Here is a 22,912-nt window from a genome sequence, read left to right on the forward strand (position 1 = left end):
AATAGTTTTTGCAACAAAACGGACTGAAACAACAGAATTTAGAAATCAGTTAATCGACCAAAAAAGGAGTTCAAAACGTAGCCTACCTGCGAGACTCACTGGAATTCGCCCTAAAATTTCCGGAAGCGCTGTCCAGTCGAATAGGGGAGTTGGCTTTACCCTCCCATGTTAGAACTTGCCGGGGAACAGATACGAGTATTGTCCGGTTGCTTTATTACTGATCACTGAGTCTGCGAAACAGCCTGAACTTCGAGCGACGCTAAAGTCTTGCTTCAGATGCAACAAGTCATGTGCCTCATGTTTCCTAGGGAAAAAGCAGAAGTAAATGAACTGGCTCGTTGTCTTTCTCGACGTCTCTCCCCCCGATTTAATTAGATGCAATTTGCTTGCTGAAATGTTTAGCCACTGCCAAGCAGCGTTCCGCATATAGCCCGTTTCCGATTGCAACTTTTCGCACAACTGTTCCTGTTAACACTGTCACAAGACGTCGGAAAGAGCGAAAAGAAACTGTACTCTCCCCTCTTGAAGTTCAGTCAAACGAAATCCATAACTTGTGTTCGCATGTATGCGGCTATTGTGGTGGCTTAACCTAATAATACATGCAACCCGTATTTTTGCCCCACACAACTGCTACACCTCGATACGGTAACAGCCGTCCAGCCTATATTTATAAGTGGTCTTCGCACGTAGTTGTGAAGTACTCTCCGTGCATATCCCATGCGCTCGATAAACTTGTAAATTGCATAACGGCGTTACAGTCAATGGTTACTACCTGGTACTGTTCATTTGCTCTTAATATGCAATACTGTAGGTTACTATGGTGTACTTTAAGTTTACTCAGAGCTCATACGCTCACGTGGCTACATAAATGTAGCTGTTTGTAGCCTATAACGTACAATTACTTAACGTGCAGCGACATCTAGCGGCAATGTACTCCATCACAAGTTACTTCAAAATAGTGAATCTACTGCTATTTCAGTACGTGTTCGTTTGATGAAAATCCTTGCTAAGAAAAAAAGTGAGACATATATTAGTAGGCCAGAAATTTTAGTGGGTCTCCTAATAAAAAAATAAAAAAAAGCCGTGTGAATAACAGTCAAGCATAGATCTTACCTGTAATTTCTGAAGCATTTTTACAGTGGTTCAACAGTGTTGCAATTTTTTTTTTTTATTCAAAAAAGGAGGGAAGCGCATCCATCCAAAGATGTCATATGCTCCGTTCCGTTATAAAATTGTAAAACTGTAATGAAAGCAGCGGAGAAAGAAGTGACAGAGTTCATTACAGCAGCCAGAAATACTTAGCCTGCCCCTTAGCTGTGTTACGCGCAAGTTTAGTATGTAAATTATTATTATTAGTAGTAGTAGCCGCAGTAGTAGTAGTAATACCAGCAGCAGCAGCAGCAGCAGCAGCAGCAGAAGTAGTAGTAGCAGCAGCAGTAGTAGTAGTAGACAGCAGCAGCAGCAGTAGTAGTAGTAGTAGTAGTATATTTTAGGTATTTAGCAGACACTCTAATCCAAAGCAACTTACAGCTTTTTTGCATACAGTCCACTTGCACAGCTGCATAGCTTTTAGAATAACAAATGTAGGTAAAGGTGCAGGAATTTGGCGACAGTGCGAAGAAAAGACAGAGGTTGCCTGTGCATCGTGCAATTCAGCTTAAATACCAAAGGTGCTGAAGCACAAAGCTTTATCAGCAGTCCCTTCCAGAGAATACATCCTAAACTTCTGGATCTGCAAGCGCAATTCTCCTCCCGTTCCCCTGCCCAGTCACATATCACTCACATCATGCAAACATGTGAGAGGGCCTCCATAAACACTATTTGGAAAAAAAGGTATTCAACAGCTTATAACTTTATCTGGCAAATACATTTTTACAGTTTCATATATAGGCTACGGCACATGCTCAGTCAATATGCCATGCCTATATTAACGGGTCTGGGAGTTTTAAAAAAATATTTTTTATTGCAACCCTTTGTCATTTTGCTACCAGGTGATTCGCTTCAGTTTGCTCCACCACACCAACATTTAATTAACATTTACACCAACATTACTCTGCTGTCGCATCCACATTCAAAGTTGCTTGGTTCAGCAGTCGGGGACAGTCTTATACTGAACATTTGCGTTTTACATAATATTTTTATACTTTGTCCCCTGCCATTTTTTAATTCCTGCCTCTCCGGAATGTCTGTAAAACCAGGGATCTAAAGCTGAAAAACTTGGTATTAATCCACCAGAACCAAAGCCAGAAACACACGTTGTCTACAGGTTTTTTTGTGGTTTCGTTTTGGTTGTCCGATTATGTTAAGTGCCAAAAAGATCCCTGTCATAAAGACTCTCAACACAACACCCTTGGACCCGCTGGAAACATGAGTGCCTAGCCCCTGCAAAGATGGACACTCCCCTTGGTATGCAGTGTCATGGTGATGATTGTGACATCACAAGGGGAAAATTCTGCCTGGAGTTGTGGTAAACCAATGAACATACAGTTCAGTGTGATAGACAGACATTACATTCATTTATTAATAGACCTGGCCTGCTTCCTTTTGCTTGCTTGACATGCTCTGTCTTTTGTGTTGCACTAAGCGTATACGTATGTTCTGCAGTCTATTCCTTACTGTCAATGCACTTGTATTGTTTGCATGACACTAGGCAGTTAATCATTGACCCTGCCAGTGCTGAAGGTCTGTTCCTGGATGCTGTGCCGCTCTGGATAAGAGTGTCTGCTAAATACTAAACTTTAATAGTAAATATTCCTAGACTAAAGTGTGTAATGGCATAGTAAAATCTGTTGTGTTATTCGTCACATGAAGTTAGATTAATCTATTAGAACTTGTGAAGCATCAGATGACAGTTATTTTTTGTCCACAGATGTAAAACCATACCACTTAGGTGTACTTTCTTAATCACATAACTATGTATGTGCAACATCATTAAAGCACTAAATGTCAGTGACGTCTGCTAAATACCAAACTGTAATTGTAAATGTTCCTCGACTTAAGTGTGTAATGACATAGTAAAATATGTTATTCGCCACAAGGTTAATCTAATAGGACGTGTGAAGGACCAGATGACAGTTATTTATGTCCATATATGTAAAACGATAAAATTGAAACAGGGTGTACTTTCTTTTTCACATAACTATATGTGCAAAATCATTAAGGCACCAGATGTTATTCACGTATGACATTTGCATGGCAATTTTACTTGGCACCGTAATGCTTCCTTACACTTAGTATAATAAATAAATAAATGAATATTTTTACAGTCTCCGGTTCGAACCACAAGCCAAGTTGACGGGGTAGATATCTCTGGTCACAGAATAAGATCCACCCAACCGGAAGTACAAGGCGGGGTTTATGGTAATCAAATAACATACAATGGCGCTGCGATGTCCCCGTCAAATCTCGGGTGCCGTCACTTTGGTCAGTTCAATGTACTCGGAGCTCGGCAGCAAGCTTGCTAGATAGATATTAGATGGGCGTAACTAGCCTACGTAGTATGTAACACGATTATTGTTTACGGCGCAAAACATATTTTGCCTATTTATAGCAAGCTACCATGCTGCCTGTCCCTGCACAAACCGTTGGGGGTGGTGACATATTTGACACAATTCAACGAGGAAACATTGACCAGTGCGCGGACATCATTCAACTTGACCGCTCGACGTTGAGACAAAAAGGTGAGTCGTATTGTTCCGAATTTTGATAAATCGCTGAGTTTGGCTGAATAGTTACCTGGGTTCGATATAAACAATAACTGTCATATATATCGATAGCTACCTCTGCTGTATCTAAGGTTAGTTAACTATGCTTCCGTAGTGCACTGGTATCCAAGGTCCTGACGTTATCTGCATTAATTATTCATTAGGCTAACGTTATTCCTCAGAAGCTAAAGAGCATCCAGTATCGGCTTGTTGAATGGGAACGGTTTGGTTCACTTCAGCTTATGTTTTTCCATCACCTAACTGGACCCAGTTAGCCCTTATGCAAGACACATTAACGTTGGCTCGCAGTGCCATTTACAATTCCAGCACGCAACAAATCAGTTTCCTTTTAGAATACATTATCTATAGCCTGCAGATCTTGGTACAGTAACACGATTTAATTTTATCTGTATTGTTAGAGGACCTCACAACCAAAACAGTTTACCTGTTGCTTAACAACCGACCATCTTTCGTTAGCTTAATGGCTAGGCTACGTAAAATACAATGTATTGTAAATATTCGTATCATAGATGCATTGCAGTATTTTGTAAATCAAAAAGTAAAATTCTAGAAATACAGAGAGGAATGCAAAGTAAAATTCCGTATTGCTGAAGAGGTCATTCTGTGGAAACCTAACTAGAAATGTGACATGTTTCTGCTTGACAGTCACAGATTGAACATAACAAGGGGGCTTGTTCTGTTCAATTTCAAAAATGCTATTTACTAATTATTTAAAAATGTTGCTTCTGGTCTATTTAACATGGGCTCATCAGTCTTCCGTTTAAAGCCATCTTTAAGGGTAAAATATAAAAATCTGGAGTGGGCAGTGTGCTCCTAAAAATCACCCACAGATATGTTTGATAGATCCCATTGAGATCTTCATGAATGAAAATGAAAATATTTAGCTATTTGTATTTTAGGCATATTTTTGAGGTTGCATGTGTTATGCACTCGGGCAGTGCTTACTGTTCCTTTTCTAAAGGTGAAAGGTCACGTCACTCACAGGGTCATGGGACTGCGTGACATAGTATAGGAATGACCTGCTGACAAACAACACCTCAGTCATTGGTTTAGTCTGGGAATTCACACCAAACAGGCCTCGTCTCCCGACAAACAAAGGAGAAAAGTGATCCACCTGACCTCCTAAGACAGCAAAATATAAATAAATAAAAGTGATCATGATAATGTTGTCATATGATATTTGCCTTTTTACTGTTTACCATGCTTACTTATGCATACTATGGTGCACAGAACTTCAGTTTGCCTCTTTCTTTAGTGAAACATGAAACTCCTTCAGTCATTGATAGTTTAAGCACCGTATGGGAACTGATCAAAATTAAATAGCAAAATGTCAGTAAAGTTCTACTTGCCCACTGGGACAACAGGCAAATATGATTCACTTGTCCAATCACATATTGTGTTCGCCCCAGACAAGTGGACAAGCCCTAATGGACTGGAGTTAAACCTGCAGACACTGCGGCCCTCCAGGACTGGAGTTAAACCTACAGACACCTGTGACCATCCAGGACTGGAGTTAAACCTGCAGACATTGCAGCCCTCCAGGACTGGAGTTAAACTTGCAGACACTGCGGCCCTCCAGGATTAGAGTTTGCGGCCCCTGCTTTGCAGATCTTCACAATCTTAGCTGGCTTGATTATGGATGTGCAGTAGAATCTTAGCTGGTTTGATCATGGATGTGTATGAGTGTGCGCTCAGTGATGTGTGCGCGGTCACATGACTGGCTCACGAATCATCCAAGCATCCATGACCTTCTGCGTGTCCTTGCAGGATGGGGCGGGTTCACGCCCCTCCACTACACAGCCTATCAGGGGAACCGGGCGCTGACCGAGCTGTTGCTGAGCAACGGAGCGGACCCCAACACGCCGTGCGACACGGGCCTAACGCCATTCCACTTCGCCTGCAGGTCAGACGCCCGTCTTCCACCCGCTGCACACGCTTAAATATTCGCGAACATTACACCTCCGTCTTTCCCGATTCCTTTAATCCACGTCCTGCAGCATGGTGGGTTTCAGGTTCATTCCTGGCGGTTAATGTGCTGCACATCAGGGAGTCTCAAACTCTGCCCTTCACTCCAAGCATAATTACAGCCCCTGATCTGCGACATGCTGCTAATTGTTCTTAATTAGGCCCTTAATGTCTGTGAAAGAATTTTCTCTCTTTGTCACATTATGGCTGAAATGGCTATGCATGTCCGGACTTTTCATCAGTAAGATAAACTTGGGCTTTAATTTCCTGTAATGTAGCGAATGATTCCTTTTAAAAGTGGTACATTTTTTAAATTGTTTAAATGCTCGACTGACAAGTAAAATAAGCAAGCTTCAAACTGCAGAAAATGTTGACACCTGGTGACTGAAACAAAACCAACAAGCGCAATTAAGATAAGTTTAAGGACGTTATTCAGAACGAAATTAAACGTCTGGTTTCAACAACTTAAGCTGTTCAGGGGTGTCTGTCAGATAGCCTGTCTGCTTTAAACTCTTTACAGAGCTAGCCTAAGCGTGAGCTGTGTGCTTTCCGTCTCTCTCTTTCAGAAACGGCAATGTGTCCATCATGCACCAGATGCTGCAGCATGGGGCAGACGTCCAAACTGTGGATCACCAGGGCAAGACCGCCCTGCATCACTCTGTTGCCGGGGGAAATGTGTAAGTATCCCTTTCATTTATTTATTCTGTTTTCCCCCTTTTACTCCCCAATTTGGAAGGCCAAATCCTATTTATCAGCACTCAGTCACAGCAGGCGCCCCCTACTGGTGAATCCTCTGCCTGCAAATTGCACTCTTGAACTGCACAGGAAGTGTGTTCCTCTGACTCATGTCTGTGTGAGCCTGACTGCTGATCGGTGGTGTGGGGAGAGCTGGGGGCTACATGCTTGCCTGTGTTCTCCCAAAACAGTTTTCAGCGCTCAAGGCAATGAGTGCTGATAAACATGCAATTGGATGTTCCACATCGGTAGAAAAAGAGTATTTATAAAGTATTCAATAAAAGTTTTTAAAAAATGTAAGCCAAGGAAACACAAAAAACATTGTAGGCTCCGCCTATGGTCCCAAGACCTCAAGATGACATCAATTATTGCACCATTCATAAATATGATGTGTATCCGCCCGATTCTGGATCTGTCAGTATTCAGTGTTATTATTCAGTATTCCGAGCGACTACATTGGCCTAGCACATGTGGGGATTGAGCAGTGCGCGGCTCCTCGGGTGACCGTGTTTAAATCTGTGCGCTGCTGCTTACCCGCTGCTTTACCGTGTGCGCCACAGGCTAGCCATTCAGTACCTGAATGAGACGGGAATGTTCCGGTTCGCCGACACCGACCGGTTCCAGCTCACTCCTCTGCACCTGGCGGCGTCCACGGGGAACTCGGACGTGGTCCGGTACCTCCTGCGGAACGACGTGAGCGAGTCGCCGGGACCCCTCGCACAAGGGGCCGACCTTACGGGGCCGAACCAAAATACACGATTAATGCGCTTTATCTGTTTATGCACGGGCTCCATTTTAAAACACATAACCTAACATATTAAATACATATTCGTGCAATGCATGTTCTGAAATATGAAATATTTATACCATGTGTGGAATACAGAAAGATGAACGAAACATAAAATGTAGATTTTTTGGGGCGAAGTTGGATTTCCTGTGAGCTCTGAGGCTTCATCCAGGAGTGGGGCCTGATTGGCTGACGGGCTCTCGGTCTCCATGGAAACAGCGATGCGCGGCAGACGCGGCCGACCAGCAGGGGGCGACGCCGCTGCACGTGGCCGCGGAGAAGGGGGCGGTGGAGGTGAGCTGGCTGCTGCTCCGGGAGGCGGGGCTTCGTATCCTCCACCTGAGGAACCGCCAAGGCCTGACGCCCTACGACCTCTGCAGACAGGGCACCACCTACAGGTAGGGCTGCACCTCACAGACACCTGCACCACCTACAGGTAGGGCTGCACCTCACAGACACCTGCACCACCTACAGGTAGGGCTGCACCTCACAGACTCCTGCACCACCTACAGGTAGGGCTACACCTCACAGACACCTGCACCACCTACAGGTAGGGCTGCCCCTCACAGACAACTGCACCACCTACAGGTTGGGCTGCACCTCACAGACACCTGCACCACCTACAGGTAGGGCTGCACCTCACAGACACCCGCACCACCTACAGGTAGGGCTGCACCTCACAGACACCCGCATCACCAACAGGTAGGGCTGCCCCTCACAGACACCTGCACCACCTACAGGTAGGGCTGCACCTCACAGACACCTGCACCACCTACAGGTAGGGCTGTAGGGCTGCACCTTCTACAGGTAGGGCTGCACCTCACAGACACCTGCACCACCTACAAGTAGGGCACCACCTACAGGTAGGGCTACACCTCACAGACACCTACACCACCTACAGGTAGGGCTACACCTCACAGACACCTGCACCACCTACAGGTAGGGCTGCCCCTCACAGACACCTGCACCACCTACAGGAGGGCTGCACCTCCTACAATTAGGCCTGCACCTCACCGACACCGGCATCACCTTGTCTACACACCTCTGATTTGTTCCAGGTTATAGGGCCAATTTAATTCACCTGTTAAACAACGTATATGATTATATTCTGTAAACTGTCCCCAGATATTTTAAAGTAAAACTACATAATGTCAATATGATCTTTCAGAGGATGTCTCAAAAATACACCCAGCTGAGTGGAGCAGATATTTCATCAGTATCTTGCACAGTTCATATTACCGCTGTCCTTAGTAAAGGCTGTGATTGTGCAGCCAAATAAACGGGTCCTTTATTTCTGTTGCAGACATCAGCAGCTGACACAAATCCTCAAAAAGTTTATCAATGAGCCAACGGACCAGAAACCCAAAGAGTCGTATGGTAATTTGACTTTTTTATAGTTTTATTTTTTTTATAATGATGCTAAATCTGCTCAGCTGTTTACGCACTGTGTTTTGGATGCCAGAGACACAAAAGCTGAAGTGAAAGTATTTGGCCGCAGAGATATATAATATTTTAATGTCTTGTGTCCACTCTCCTTTTTTATTAAATATGATTGCCAGTATTTATAAAGGCCTATAGTCTAACAATTAATATTAAATAGAATCTGACAACCGTGCACACTTGCTGCTGAAAGACCATTCCAACCACCAGAGGGCAGCAGACAGCTACAGTGTGCAAAGTTCATTTTGAAAAAGGATGCCTCTATCTTTATCAATGATTGCTTAATGTGTCCATGCAGACACATAAACTTGTGGCAATTTGTGTACACGTGTTTTATTGGCCATTTTGCCGTATCATCAGTCAAAGCTTGTAATGAAAGTCTCTCTGCGCTCTCAGGCATGTACTACTGGACGCTGCTGTTCCCGTCCGTGAGTGGCGCCGTCATCCTGCTCATAGCCGCGAGGCTGGGGGGCTACGGGGGGGTCTTCTGCGCCCTGCTCTTCCCCTGGCTGGCCAGGAGCATCCTGTCCCAGTACCACAGGATCAACAGTCATCAGGGGCAAGTACAGCACACCCCCGTGGGCCCCCAAAAAACCACTGAGGCAGCACGCTGTGTCCGGGGTGTACTTTTTGATTGGTACACAGAAAGAATTGCAGTTTTGAATGTCTTTAGCCTAGGTGTATGGCCTCAGCTGTAGGTAGCCCAGCTCTAATGTAATGATCATAGGTGAGGCATATTAAATATCCTGCTGGTTTATTAGAGAACATTCCTACACGTACGTGCACATTTTAATAATTTTGCTTTTTAAAAAAAAAAAAAATGTGTTCCAGGCTGCCAAACCCAGTTTACGTTGGAACGCTCACAGCTGGAGTATTCCACACATCTGTCTGTTTTTACTACAAGATCCTGCCAAATATCCTTCATCACAAAAATCTCATTCTGGCTGCTAGTGCTAGTGGGTGGATGTGCTTTGTCCTGTGGGCTCCGAACCCATGCCCACCTGGATTAGTGATTTTTTTATTTTTTTTTACCTACTCTGTGAATTTGGCGGTTCCTTGACCCCGCCGCACATATCTGGCCAGCCCCTACCCTCCTCCACGTGTCCATCGTGCACTTCTCCGCAGTGCTCTGGCTGTTCCGGAAGGTTCTAACCAAGAACCCGGGCCAGCTGCAGCCAGAGGATGCTGACCCCAGGTTCTCCAGCATAATGAGCCTAGTGGAAGCCAATGAGAGCAGCCGGTTTTGCATATACTGTGAGGTAAGACACGGACGTCCTCGAGCTTCATCTACACCGCGCAGCCTTGGCGCGAAGACACTCTCGCTACTTCTGCACAGCGAGCGAACCGTGTGGACCTGCCACAGCACAGCTTTGCATTATGGGTCGGCTCGATGCTCCCGGCAAGCTGAGCAGCACTGAGGTGCATTTATGTGTGTAAATTTACTCTAAAAACGCTGGATACATCTGCTCTGGATTGTTTGTTTGTTTGTTTGCTGAACAGGTTACCCTACAGGGTTGGAGTCCTGATCTATGTGGTCACTTCTGGCACTACGATCTTTACTTCACTCTAGTGTGTTTCTTTTGCACCTTGAACTGTTGCACTTGTTGTACGTCACTCTGGATAAGAGCGTCTGCTAAATGCCTGTAATGTAATGTAATGTAATGTAATGCTCTGATGTACAGTATGTCACGTTGTTTTACCACTGCAGTTTCATAACTTTTTTCCTTCTGCAACAGCAGATATTCTAGCAAGCAGCTAAAAATACTGACATATTGTCGTATTGTCCAGGAAATGAGAAATGAGAAAAATTCAGTCCAGAGGTTTCTCTGGAGTGATTCTGAAAATACACAACAGGAACGCGGCTCCAATGCCATAGTAACTGAGAGGAAGAGCTGCTAGGCTCTGTGAGCTGCAAAAAAACAGGAAGTTGAACAGAAACTTCAAAATGTCACTTTCAGCCCGTTCGATTTCTCATCCTCACCCATTTCTTGAGGTATTGAGTTCTCCCGTTAGCCTTTCCTACGCGAGGCCAGTTCAGGGGCTGGAGCTGAAGTTAGCGTAGCGTACCCAGTACAACACAGCTGGTTTTCTCCCGAGTTGCCCGCAACAAGATATCCTGAAAGAAACGTTAAAAAAACTCCACGTATCACACTGGAACCCCTCTCTGGCTGTATGTCGCTAGTCAGGATCATGTGTTCGTTCCTCCTGTGTTTCTGTTGAGGTTTTTGCTCCAGTGCAGATGACAGTGGTTTCAGAGCACCATCTCTCCCCTCAGCTTGCTCACCTGTAGGGCATTAATGCGGGCAGTGCCAACACGGGCACCGGCCAGACTGGCATTGGCTCTGGCATAACACCAGTGTAACTGAAATCACCCTCACCGTTCTCAGGGATGTGTGATCAATCCTGTTTTTTTGTTGTTGTTTTTTTGCGATTGATCTGGAAAAACTGATTTTCAGCTCCAGAATGCTCAGGGGTCAGTAGCATTTGGCTTTACTGCTGAAAACTCTCTCCTGCTATCTCACGTCAAAGAGAGGAAGTGCGCTCGATGCATGTGATTACGGCATACCCAGGTCCTCTGCCGAGACATTTAGAGTCTGTAATCAGGCATTTCCAGATCAATGAGAGAAAATCACATCCCTCCATTGTTCACAAACCGTTCTTTTTGTTCTTCTGTTTTATAGATATTCCAGCCGGACAGCTGTAAGCACTGCAGGCTGTGCAACATGTGCGTGCTGGACTACGATCACCACTGCCTCTTCCTCAACCAGTGCGTGGGACGAGGCAACCACCGCCTCTTCCTCTTCTTCATCCTGTCCATGGCGGCCGCCCACCTGGTCTTCCTGTACGCGGCCGGCTGCTACCTGCTGGCCAGGTACGCCGCCGCCGCCGCGCTGAGCCGGCCAGCGTGGGGCGCTGTGGTGGGCGCGGAGGCCTGGGTTCTGGTGCTCACCGCCATGAACGCGCTCACCTTCGCCTGGGAGTGCTGGCTGCTGGCCGAGCAGTTCGAGGCCGTCTCCATGGGAACCACCACCTACTTCAAGCGCGGCGGGCGCTCACAGCGCCCCCTGTGGCGGCGCTGGAGAACGGCCGTGTCATTTCTGCTGGAGGGGAAGAGGCCGCGGCTGCCGCACGGCGCGGTGTTCCAGGCCGTCTGACGGTGTGTGTGCGCGGGAGCGCGGAATGTTCCGGAATGTTGCTGAACATTCTGGAATGTTCTAGGCCCCGATTCGTTTACATGGTCGCTAAGGTTGAGGAGCTGGACGTCCTGCCTTGTCCTCCACCTCTTACTCTGAAAAAAGGACCTTAAAAGTTCACATTTGTGCTTTTTGCTTTGCTGTAACTTCTCCGGCTGAACAGACTGAGAGACTGAACAGTGGGTTGTTGTTTCCATACCTCCAAATAGGCTGAAATTTTAATGAAGGATTTTACTGCAGTACACGTTAAACCTCTCCCCATTCCCTGATTGGCGATTGCCTAATAGACACAAACCACACCTCGTTCCAGCCTCCCTCTGGATATGATTGGCTCAGATTAGTGACTGAACTGTCCTACCGCAGGGTCCTAGATGGAAAAATCTAATTGCTGCACCTGTGTGTACTGTAGCTTGGCTCAGCCATCTTGGAAATCGTTTCAGTCAGCCGCACACATGCATGCTAATGCATTAGCGACTCGCTGGATGATACTGATGGGGATTGTTGTCACAGAAACAGTGTAAATAATGTGAAGCCTAATGATGACAATGATGATGATGATGATGATGGAGAACATTTTAATTCTCACAGCGGGTTTACGCCAAGCACCGTATTCCAGCTCTAGTCATTCGTTTTAATGAAGGCGAGGGCAGCACTGCCCATTCCTGCAGGCCTAAATGGCTGTACTGTGAACCTCGATGTATAACGTTCTATTTTCACTTCTGCAAAAGCTGAAATACCCTCTTTCTCATCGGAGCTTCTCATCGACGCCAGGGGTAGGCAAGCCCGGTCCTGGAGAGCCACAGAGATGGCTCCTGGTTTTAACGCTGTAACGTGATTACAAAAACAGGATTGGTTTTAATTAATCAGGGCTAATGGACGCACTAATGACTCCTAATCTTCCGTCAGACTCCGGTGATCAAGCTCAGATGGAACAAAAACCAGAAACGGCACCGGCACTCCAGGACCGGGGTTGCTCCCCCATTTTACACGAACGTTTGTCTGTATGTTTTTCTACCCTGGAAATACAGTCATATTACACTGTGCTTTTAATGCTGTCCGGATCCAAGTTTGTACACAGTTTCATAGGTATTTTAATAAACTAGTGAGTTTACAGTTTAGTTTTTAAAGAAGCGATGTTGCAGAACTACTGACAGGTCTGACGTAGAATGTCTGGATGGTTTTACTTGAACTTCACCGCTTGATTACAGCCTACTGCTCCATACTTTTTAATGTGAAATTTCTGTCGACTGAATAAAACTGAAATACAGACTGTGAATTTTGGTACATTCATTGCATTTTTGTTTGTCTGCTAGTATCCACTGTGTTATGTTTGATTCGCCTGAGAACCAGATCGGACCCCTCAGGAACAGTCCTGTATGTCCCCGCTCTCAAAAAATAGTTGATTAAATTCATCCCAGACCACCTGGAAGGTTATAACGGGCATATTTCATAAAGCTAGTTTATCGCTTCAGATGTGCAGGCTGTTTACAGGTTTATAAAACGATTAAAAATGCAGACTACTACGGTTCAAGCTCGGGGGAGAGTTAAGATCTGAAAATAGAGGTACAAGCTTATCCTCACAGCAATTTTTTTTAAGCTAGCAGGTCAGATAGTAGCTATTAATAGCTTCCAGACGCTCATTTTAAATATGCAGCCAAAATGCCATTCATGAGCTGAGCATAAATCCACAATTTTCATGTTTGGAGTGAAATAAAAATGCTAACAGGCTACAGTTCAGACGCTATGGCCCTGATTGCTAAAAGACCTTTAACTTGCATTAATGGAAATTACTTAATTTCCTTTCATTTTTCCATAATGGCTTCCTTTTCATTTTGTGTGAGTGCCCACAAAAGGCATCTCTTTTAAAATTCATTTTACTTTAAAGTGTACGATCACAGATAGCCTACGCGATTAGAAAGTTCTCGACTGGAACATTCTGATGCTGATGTAACAGTCACTACTGGTGATGGAAAGCAATGGAGTTCTAGAACACTTGACTTAAATCTTTGGGGGGTGGAGAACATTTAAAAAACCTGCTCTTTAAAAGGTTAAAGCTGCTTGTACATTATACACCCATCTCATCTCTGTGTCTATATGGGATGCAGGTGATCTTTTTTAGTGCGGTTCTGCATTACCTGCCATGTAGCTGTGTCTGTTATGGTGCACAGAGAACCCACTCAATGTGGCTGAAGAGCTCAATAGCCTTTTGACTTGCGGCAAGATTTGTCTCCATACGAACCCGATGGCCGCTCTCTTCTCTCCTGCAGTCAATCACTGTTATGGACTTTGAAAGCCACCTTTACCTTACGAGAAGCCATAGTGTCTTTCCCTGGGTCCGGTGTGCAGTCGTTCTACGTCCATTAGCGAAAGACACATATTTCAGCCTAATTGCACATAACACGTTTTATTTCAGTTTGCAGGCCGGAGAGTCGGAGAGTGTCCCGGTGATTATGTGTGTGTTTGGATTGGCGGGAAGCTGGCGGAGCCGCAGATGACCTTCTGGGCAGATTTATCCACATATCACAGGGGGTTTTGAGCCGTAATGGAGTCCTGCAGATGTGCCTTCTGCAGCCACGGCCTATTTGTTTCCATTACGGCGTTCTCCCATTGGCCTCCGTTTCCACTTTGTGTGGAATATAAAGATCAGAACCCAGGATGGGATCTGTTTTCTAACAGGTTAAACAAAGACGTACAGCACAGCCTGTGTCAGTAAAATGGCCCTGGATCCTGAAACAGCAGGTTTGTTCATTTTTCGTTTGTTCATTGTAGGAACAACTGTTACGGTCTACTTCGCCTGAAAGTGTTGTCTCTAGAAAGCCAGTGAATATCAACAAAAGACATCTCTGTTGAGGCCTAGACTGAATGATATGGCCAGATACTGTATTTAACAACGCATCTGCTCATCAATCAGAAAGATCTTCAAACAGTCATCAAACAGCATTAACTAGTCTAGATATTTCAGCCACTTTTCCAAATTTTACCTACAACTTCACCCTAAAACCAGATACAATCCCAGTGAATTTCCAAGACAGTGCCTCATCATTACTGAATCCGCAGTCTATATGCTGGCAAACCTGGGGGCGACATAGCTCAGGAGGTAAGAGCGGTTGTCCGGCAGTCGGAGGGTTGCTGGTTCGATCCCCCGCCCTGGGAGTGTCAAAGTGCCCCCGCGCAAGACACCTAACCCCTAATTGCTCCCAGCGAGCTGATTGGTACCTTGGCATGGTACCCTTTCACCGCTGGTGTGTGAGTGTGTGTGTGTGTGAATGGGTGAATGAGCGGCATCAATTGTAAAGCGCTTTGGATAAAATGCAGTCCATTTACCAAACCTAGCACTTGTTCACCACATTCCTCCCTCTTGGCTTTGCTGGGTACATTGGCCAACGAACAACGCCTGAGAAATCTGAACTGAATTCAAAGTGACACCACGTCCGCATAAATGTGTTCGCTTCCTCTCGCTTGCTCTGGCTAAAGGCGTGCAGGCGAACTAATAATAGCTTTTTAAATCATGTTTGTTGTCTTCAGAGCCAGCGCTGCAGTTTTCACTTCTGCATTGAGCGTCTTGAATCTCCGGGGCGATCGGTCGCCTGGGCGCCCGCAGCCGTACTCACGCCTGCCACTCAGGAAGTCAGATTTGCGCCTTTCAACCGTTCTGTGCTCCTGCTTGCCGATCGCGGCATCGAGCTGTCGGGAGAGGGACAGGAGTGCTGACACCGAAGAGCCATCCAGGTAACCCTGAAAGATCCTGACACTGATTTCTACTCGGTGGGGCTGACTGGAAACTGGGAAACTCAAGAGATTTCACATTTCATATCATGAGATGACGTTAGCGTAGCCTAGTGTAGTCCCTTTTCTTTATAGAAAAGCTACTCTGATAGAACACCGACTGTTCTGCAAAGTGTGTCTTGGCGGTTTTTAAAGTTGGTGTTTCCATATTTTTACCACCTGTAGCCTTTCACTGGTGTAGTTTTCTCAAAACTGATTTCTCAAGAACTTGTTTCTTTTTTATCTTGGGCTTCGCTTCTGACATCTAACATGTGCTGTTCTCCGTACCCAGCGGCACTGCCGGCAAAACCAGTGTGGACACAGGATGACCGAGAGTCCGGCACAAACCCATCAAAACCTAAACCAATCAAAAATCCTGCCGGCTAAAACAGCGCAGAGAGCTTCAGGTAATGACCGACCAACGCCAGCACCGCCTCACCGCTCCTAAGGACTGTATCGTCCATCATCACTGTTCCCCGCCATCTACACGCACCGTATGTTTAACTTTATCACAACGGCTGGGGAATGCCGCTCAGCAGGGGATGAGCAGTACTTAGTGTGGCCACCAGGGGGCTGCGCATCCAGCCAAAGCCAGCCTTGTTCCTCAGGCAGCGATGCACTCCGCAGTCTGGAGTGGTGCCAGGGGTGTTGTTTCCTGAACACATTAAAGTTTACAGGGTCATTATGCTGCTTGCCAGCCGTGGTACACTGCCAATCTTACATGAACATCGCTGCGTTCTTAAGGCTTTTCTGTTATATCGTAAACTTTGGCTAGCAGAGAGGCTGAGACAGCCAAAGTCATACAAGTGAACAAGTGGTCGAGATAGCTAGCTAGTTGTGGGCTGGCTGTTAAACTTGTAAAAATATAAAAATAAATAAAGGAAATGAATAAAGGAGTAGAGAAACATAACGAATGCAGATACTTCCATACTGGTTGTGCATTAGTCCGTTATGTAAGGAAAAAACAAAAGAGCAACTCTTCCTCGGGTGACTGAGAACGTCAGTGCTGGATGTGATCAGACGGTGTCAGCAAGAATAGTCTATCGACAACTATACAAAGAGGGATATTATAGCAGGGTTGCTGTGCATAAACTGCTCATAACAAAGAAAATGTACATTTGAGAGTTGAATGGTGCAAAAACCATAGGCACTGGTCCACAGAGATGTGGAAAGAAAAGTGATACGGTCAGATAAGTCATCCTTCACCATATTCTCGACAAGTGGGTGAGTGCATGTGTGGCGTACACCAAGAGAATGGCATCGGTCTGAATGCTTGACCTCTACAGTGAGGGGGTCCGGTGGCTCTGATATGCTGTGGGGGGCATTTTCTTGGCATGGTTTGGGTCCACTTGTCCCCTTAGAGGGAGGGGTCACGGCAAATCAATGCAAAGTTATTCTGAGCGATCACCTGTATGAAAATGATGTGAATGGTTTGCTATGGCCTTCATAGTCACAGAACTCCATCTATGGAAGATCTTGGATTGACATGTTAGACAGTGCCCTCGACCACCATAATAATTTTTTATAGTCAGGATTTAATTTGAAACTTCATGCACTATATTTATTTTAATGACATTATCATTTTCATATCACTATGGCATTGATGAAGGAAGTGACCTCCATCTATGATGACCATTGTCAACCACAAATCTACTGGAAGTGACACATGTCTGAATGGCCTTTTCTGAATGCTGTTCCTCAAAGCAGAAAAGAGTCCGTTGTGTGTCACAAGCTGTGATTAGGCCAATCGTAAAACTTAATAATATGCATGACCTCAGAATCAAGCTCAGAAAAGTAAATTATGAGGTAAAAGGTACTGAAACACCAGTGCAGGGCTCCTGTTATAGGAGCATTTGCTCCTGAAAATTAATGTAAAAATATTCATTTTATTTCATTTATTTATTTATTTGATTGATTGGGTGAGTGGGTAGCCACTTGGCAGTCCCAGACTGAGCTATCAGGCTAAGTTTCATCTGTTGTCCCTGGGCAGGTAACAGTGAAAGACAGTGTGTATAGAATGTCAATGTTAAAATACAGACAAATGAGTCACCATTTCTTTTTTTTTTTTTTACTTATTAAAATAAAAAAAAGGAAAGGAAGAAACAGTACTTCCTGTGTAACTGTTCCACAGTTGATTTAGGAGCACATCTTCTAATTGGGATGCATTAGTGTGCTCCTAAATTTTTCAACTCAAAGAGCATGCGTGCTTCTTAGAAAAAAGGTCAGCATTGAGCCCTGAAGTGCCGAAGGCGTTCAATGTGGTCAAACTCTTTCCAAAGGGTAATGTGCGGTGAGCTTTCTGGTGCAAAATGGCTGCTGTGCATCAGCCAGGTGGGTGCTACACATCGGTGGTGGGTGAGGTGAGTTCCCCTTCATCACTGTAAAGCACTTTGAGCGTTTGGAAGTTTGGAAAAGTGCTATATAAATGCAGTGATTGATTGATTGATTGATTTAAAAGGCTTTCACGACGACTAAACCATTTTGACTGGCCTTAATGAGCACCCAGCACCACAGGCCTTGTACTTATACTGTCCTGTGCTACCACAATGCAGCCCAGATGTGGTCAGCTGTTTCCAAGCTAGCACTATCCCCTGACCGTATACAGTGGAAATGCACTGTGACAGACACATGAGAAAAGTAGGTGGGGTGTGGTCAGACTACTGATGCAGCAGTGTGTAAAATATGCTGATTGGTGTAGCCTGGCACATTGTTAGCGTACAGTTGCTTAGAGATCCCATCATCGTATTGCGCCGCCTCTAACGTCCGTGGCTTTTTTCCATGTCGTAATGAAATTAAGGGGAGACTGAGCCTCGTGTTAAAAAACAGGGTCTGCGTTAGCATCTCCTGATTAATTAGTCTGTCGCCACGGGGACACAAAGCGGCCCTCTCTGTCGCGGGACAGGGACTTCGGCGAGAACACGCTGTTCCGCGTGGTGTCGAGCTGGCGGGTTCGTCCTTTGGGTTTAACGATTGCAGGCCAAAGCCATGCATGGGAACGCTAACGTGTGCGTAGTGGGTCATGTTTACGCTACTCTGGTATAACTGGGGGGGGGGGCAGATTTGGATGCTATTCTGTAGGTCTGTGGTGTTTAGAAGAGGCGAAAAGCTGCTGGCTCTGGGTGGTAGTGTGGTGCTGTGTGTGGTGTTTTAGTTGTTAGTGTGGTACTGTATGTGGTACTGCGCATGGTGTGCTAGCATGGTGTTGTGTGTGGTGTGTTAGTGTGGTGCTGTATGTGGTGTGTTACTGTGGTACTGTACTGCATGTGGTGTGTTACACGCACACACACACACACACACACACACCTGCACGCGCACACACACACACTGCTAAAGGAAAGGAGAGGAAGTCTGCTGAGGTCTCTCTCCGTTTCTGCTCCAGTGAATTATGGACAGTAATCATCCAGGCCCTTAATGGGCAGCTCTGAGTGGAATTAATTCTGCTGTGAGAGACTGAATAATGCAGCAGGGTGCAGTAGGGCAAGCGCTCTCTCTCTCTCTCTCTCTCCCCCTCTCTCTGTGATGATAGAGGTGCACGAGGTTTGTGGAACACAGGGAGGAGGAGAGGAGAGCCAGGTCATCTTGGCGTGCCAGGGAAAGGTGGAGGAGAGGAGGGAGAGAGACAGTAAGAGAGAGAGAGAGAGGGAGAGGAGAGAAAGAGAGATAGAAAGAGGAGATAATAAAATAGAGGGAACAGAAGAGACAAAAAAGGGAAAGTGACAGAGAGAGGACAGCCAGGTCGGACAAGAGGATGCGCAACAGGGTGCAGGCGGCGGGGAGACGCAGGCATGCCGGCGGCTGGTGAGAGAGCAACCCGGCGATGACAGCGATGCTGAGTCCCAAAGTCAGACAGACCCGGAGAGGTGAGAGCTAGCCCTTCTGCCCTGCCTTCTTTCCAGAGCTAGCACTTCTGTCCGGAGCTCAGAGTAGTAACCAGCGCGAGCGGTTCTCTACGGAGCTCAGACCTAGCAACCAGCGCAGGGACTTCTCTACGGAGCTGAGACCTAGCAACCAGCGCTAGCTATTCGCTCCGGAGGTCAGGACAACTAGCGCTATCACTTCTCTCTGCAGCTCAGATCTAGCAACCTGCGCTAGCGCTTCTCTCTGGAGTTATGAGCCAGCAGCCGGCGCGAGCGCTTCTGAACGAGTCAGAGCGAACGCAAACAGGGTAGCGCTTCCTAGACCAGCGCGAGACTGCCTCTCACAGTGATCATCTCTTTCTCGAACATCGTGTTCACCGACTGCCAACGGTTGCGCGCTATTTACCAGGAAGAAACAATGGCAGTCACTGCATTTAATAACTCGGCATTAATTCAGTTGATTTTGCTCCCTGGCATATCTTGAATTAATTATGAAGCCAGTGTAATCATTCTGCTAGAACATGCTGTACGAGTTTTACTTTGGATCAAAATCCCTGTAGCGTAGCAGCTCTGCTCAGGACAGACAGAAGCCTTGCGCTGGAGAATGCTGTAGTATATGCAAATATGATACTAATAAAATAAGGCAATCATTAGCCAGCAGATTAAGTTGTGGATAAAATACAGGTATATGCATACGTGTGGATGGTTAAGATTAGCAGCTATTGATTGGTATTGACTCTCTTTGCTCACTGTTTTGCTGTTCAGGTGTAACAGTATTGTCACTGTCTAGTTTTATGTTGAATCAAAGTTGATTAATGAACTTGTGAATGGCAATCTTCACTATTTTGCATTTAAGCAATAATTTCATGTCTGTGTGTTCTCTACCTTTTGCAAGTTTCTGGTATCACATCGTCATATAATTATTTGCCATAAAATCTCAGTTGCAATGATAAACTGAGGACATGGTCCTAAAAACCATTTGTAATGCACACACTAAAAGCCACAAGCTTTGCTTTGTCTAGGTTGGTAGTACAACCATGGAAATGGAATCAATTAGTCAACAAATCAATGAACATTCAACACAAATATTAAGTGAACTATTGGCAAGCACATGTCATAATGTTCAGGGAACTATCTGAGGCGACACGGAGGGCTGTGATTGGCTGGTTTCGGGTACAAATGCCCGGTCGTGAAAGAAACCTTTAGTGCTCTTGTGGTTTTATTCACCTTATGACAGAAAATAAAACCGGATCTGCACTGAGGCAGACCGCCTACGACTCAGCGTCCATTACTACACATATGTTTCTTTGAGTTACCGTCTTAGCATCCTGAACGATGCTTGCAAATAATTTCATTTAGTCAGTTCGTCTTCTGTGCTCACGTTTACCATATCCCCACTGCTCAGTCACACCCATGACTCCAAACATGGAGCCAAACCTTGTTGTTTGGTGTTATACAGGGTAAACATACAGACTTGTATGACTTACAATAAACTCTGGCAATCCTGAAACTAAAATGGCTTCTTCATTAAAAGTGTACCGTAGAAAGTCAACGAATGACATTTAAAAACGAATTTGACTGCCGATCGCGTGACTGTGTGGTTCGTAAGACTGAGGAAAACGGATAATATAAACATCTGTAGGTTTTGTTGTTGTTGCTGTTGAAGCCGTTAAAACATTAGCGTACTGTGCACAGCACCACACAGGGGCTCTGTGTTTCTGACTTCACCTCGCAGTCATGATGGCCCTCACAGCCTGACCCCTCACCTGCCTAAAACAGCCATAAGAACAGGAAGCGTGAACCACTGAACAGAATCAGAAGGAAATGGGATTAGACCTCCTGCCATGCGCGTGCATGCGGCCTTTCACATTCTATATGATTGCTATTCGACGGAAAATCAAAAGCTATATCACACTTAAATACGCACTTCACTCATTAGTTACCAAATTCATTGGTCTGTTACATTTCTGTTCCCCTTTATACACACGGCTGCACATTTCATTTGTGATAAAAAGATGGGCGTGCTATTGGCTCCGGAGTGTTGTCTGAGGCGGTAACCTCAGTGTCTGACGTCACAGACGGATATAAACACAAAGCATGGCTTACGGACCATAAAATATATTTCAAATTACAAATTCATAGTCAATAAAAAATTTTTTGAGGAAAAGCAAAGCTTTAACTCTCCATCTTTATGGAGAGCTGTGGACATCTTATTTTTTAAATAATTACTTATTCACATTAAAAAGTTGATATGGCACCTTAATGCAGGCTATGCAAATGCACATATACATACAAACAAACACACACATGCGCGCACGCATGCACAAGCACGCAAACACACACAAGTTCACACACACACAAACACCTGCACACATGAATATTTCCTTGTAGCATTAAATGTTGAAACACATAAGCAAATCTAATGCTGGGAACTGTAGTACAAACGAGATCTTTAAACAAATCATTAATCACAGCAAAAGACATCAACTACTGCACTTCTATTGCTCGCTGTCTGGCATTCTGAGCGAATTCTGCTAATGGTATACAAACAAATGAATATATTTAAATTGAGATGGATATGATTCAGAGGACGTTGAAAAATTAATTTCCTCCATCTGATTGTTCAAGGTCTTAACCTCGTCAGAGCTTTACCACACTGTTGCCAGGCAGAATGTACATTTAACTAATATTTCTGTGGCACTGAAGTTAAAGACAGCCAATAGATGAACCCGAAAATTAAAGGGATTCATAAATAAACATGCATCCGTTGCTTGCTGATTGATAGATTTGCGTTTTTACAAAATTAAAGAATGTAAATGAAAATCAAATGTGTAACAGCAGCAGCATCTCTCATTCTTAACTCGAACCCACAACAGGTTATATTGTTAAAAAAAAATTTAAAATCCAAGAGCTCAGTCCTCAAATGACTGCTCGTTACCTTGTTTTGCTCTCCGTTTATTGGCTGTTTTCTAGCTACTGTGGCAACAGACACACATACAGAAACTACGTTTTCAAAGCTGGTGCTTAATTCTGTTTCAGAACCAAAGAGCTTTTCAGGGAACGGGTGTTTGTATGAAAAAAAACGATTCTAATTCTGATTGTATGTAGAAAAATTAGGTCCCGGCTTATTTGAATCAAGAGACAATCACCTGGACATTTAATTTGTTAGAACTCGGACTGCCTTCTCCTTGGAAAATTTCCATCTTATTTGGATTAACCGGATTCAAACAGAGATACACACTTGTGACGTGCACCTGAAACATTCAACACTCCCCTTAAATGTTTCAACTCAATGTCACAGCATTGAACATTACCTTTAGGTCTCAACGTTCGCCGTAATCCTGCAGCAAATCAGATCGGCATCGACAAGAACCGCATCTTATTTCCCCCCACGCGGTCACTTGTACTAAAGGTGGTAGGGGCCACATTAATATTTTATGCTGT

The 22,912-nt window shown here is 45.0% G+C and overlaps 3 protein-coding genes across 11 annotated transcripts in view; 2 read left to right on the forward strand and 1 right to left on the reverse strand.

Annotated features, from left to right (window-relative positions):
- wdfy4 (WDFY family member 4) overlaps positions 1–22,912 on the reverse strand; it is a 95,779-nt gene that overhangs the window by 58,576 nt on the left and 14,291 nt on the right. For 2 of the 6 annotated variants that reach the window (XM_064318402.1, XM_064318399.1), the window contains exon 1: positions 87–792. The exons of 1 other annotated variant lie outside the window; for it this stretch is intronic. The gene's annotated coding sequence lies outside the window, so the exon portion shown is untranslated. Of the gene's footprint in view, positions 1–86; positions 793–7,001; positions 7,143–22,912 lie in introns of those variants that run through there. 3 more of the 6 variants (XM_064318404.1, XM_064318403.1, XM_064318400.1) reach the window with 2 other exon arrangements.
- On the forward strand, positions 3,354–13,122 carry si:ch211-223a10.1 (palmitoyltransferase ZDHHC13). Of its 2 annotated transcripts, XM_064318413.1 has the most exons (10): positions 3,354–3,680; positions 5,493–5,628; positions 6,257–6,367; positions 6,986–7,118; positions 7,432–7,610; positions 8,516–8,589; positions 9,049–9,211; positions 9,484–9,566; positions 9,724–9,911; positions 11,334–13,122. In XM_064318413.1, the coding sequence occupies exons 1-10, from the start codon at positions 3,560–3,562 to the stop codon at positions 11,805–11,807; spliced, it is 1,662 nt and encodes a 553-aa protein (XP_064174483.1). In that variant the 5' UTR covers positions 3,354–3,559; the 3' UTR covers positions 11,808–13,122. The 2 variants fall into 2 exon arrangements, with proteins under 2 accessions (XP_064174483.1, XP_064174484.1); XM_064318414.1 differs by lacking the exon at positions 5,493–5,628 and having other exon boundaries at positions 3,570–3,680.
- Positions 15,386–22,912, forward strand: part of arhgap22 (Rho GTPase activating protein 22) — a 30,204-nt gene continuing 22,677 nt past the window's right edge. Inside the window, exons 1-2 of one of the 3 annotated variants that reach the window (XM_064318409.1) lie at positions 15,386–15,575; positions 15,904–16,018. In XM_064318409.1, coding sequence (XP_064174479.1) covers positions 15,937–16,018 — 82 coding nt within the window. In that variant the 5' untranslated portion in view covers positions 15,386–15,575; positions 15,904–15,936. Of the gene's footprint in view, positions 15,576–15,903; positions 16,019–19,133; positions 19,472–22,912 lie in introns of those variants that run through there. The other 2 variants (XM_064318411.1, XM_064318410.1) reach the window with 2 other exon arrangements.

This window comes from Anguilla rostrata, chromosome 18 (genome assembly GCF_018555375.3).
Source record: "Anguilla rostrata isolate EN2019 chromosome 18, ASM1855537v3, whole genome shotgun sequence".
NCBI classification, from domain to species: domain Eukaryota; kingdom Metazoa; phylum Chordata; class Actinopteri; order Anguilliformes; family Anguillidae; genus Anguilla; species Anguilla rostrata.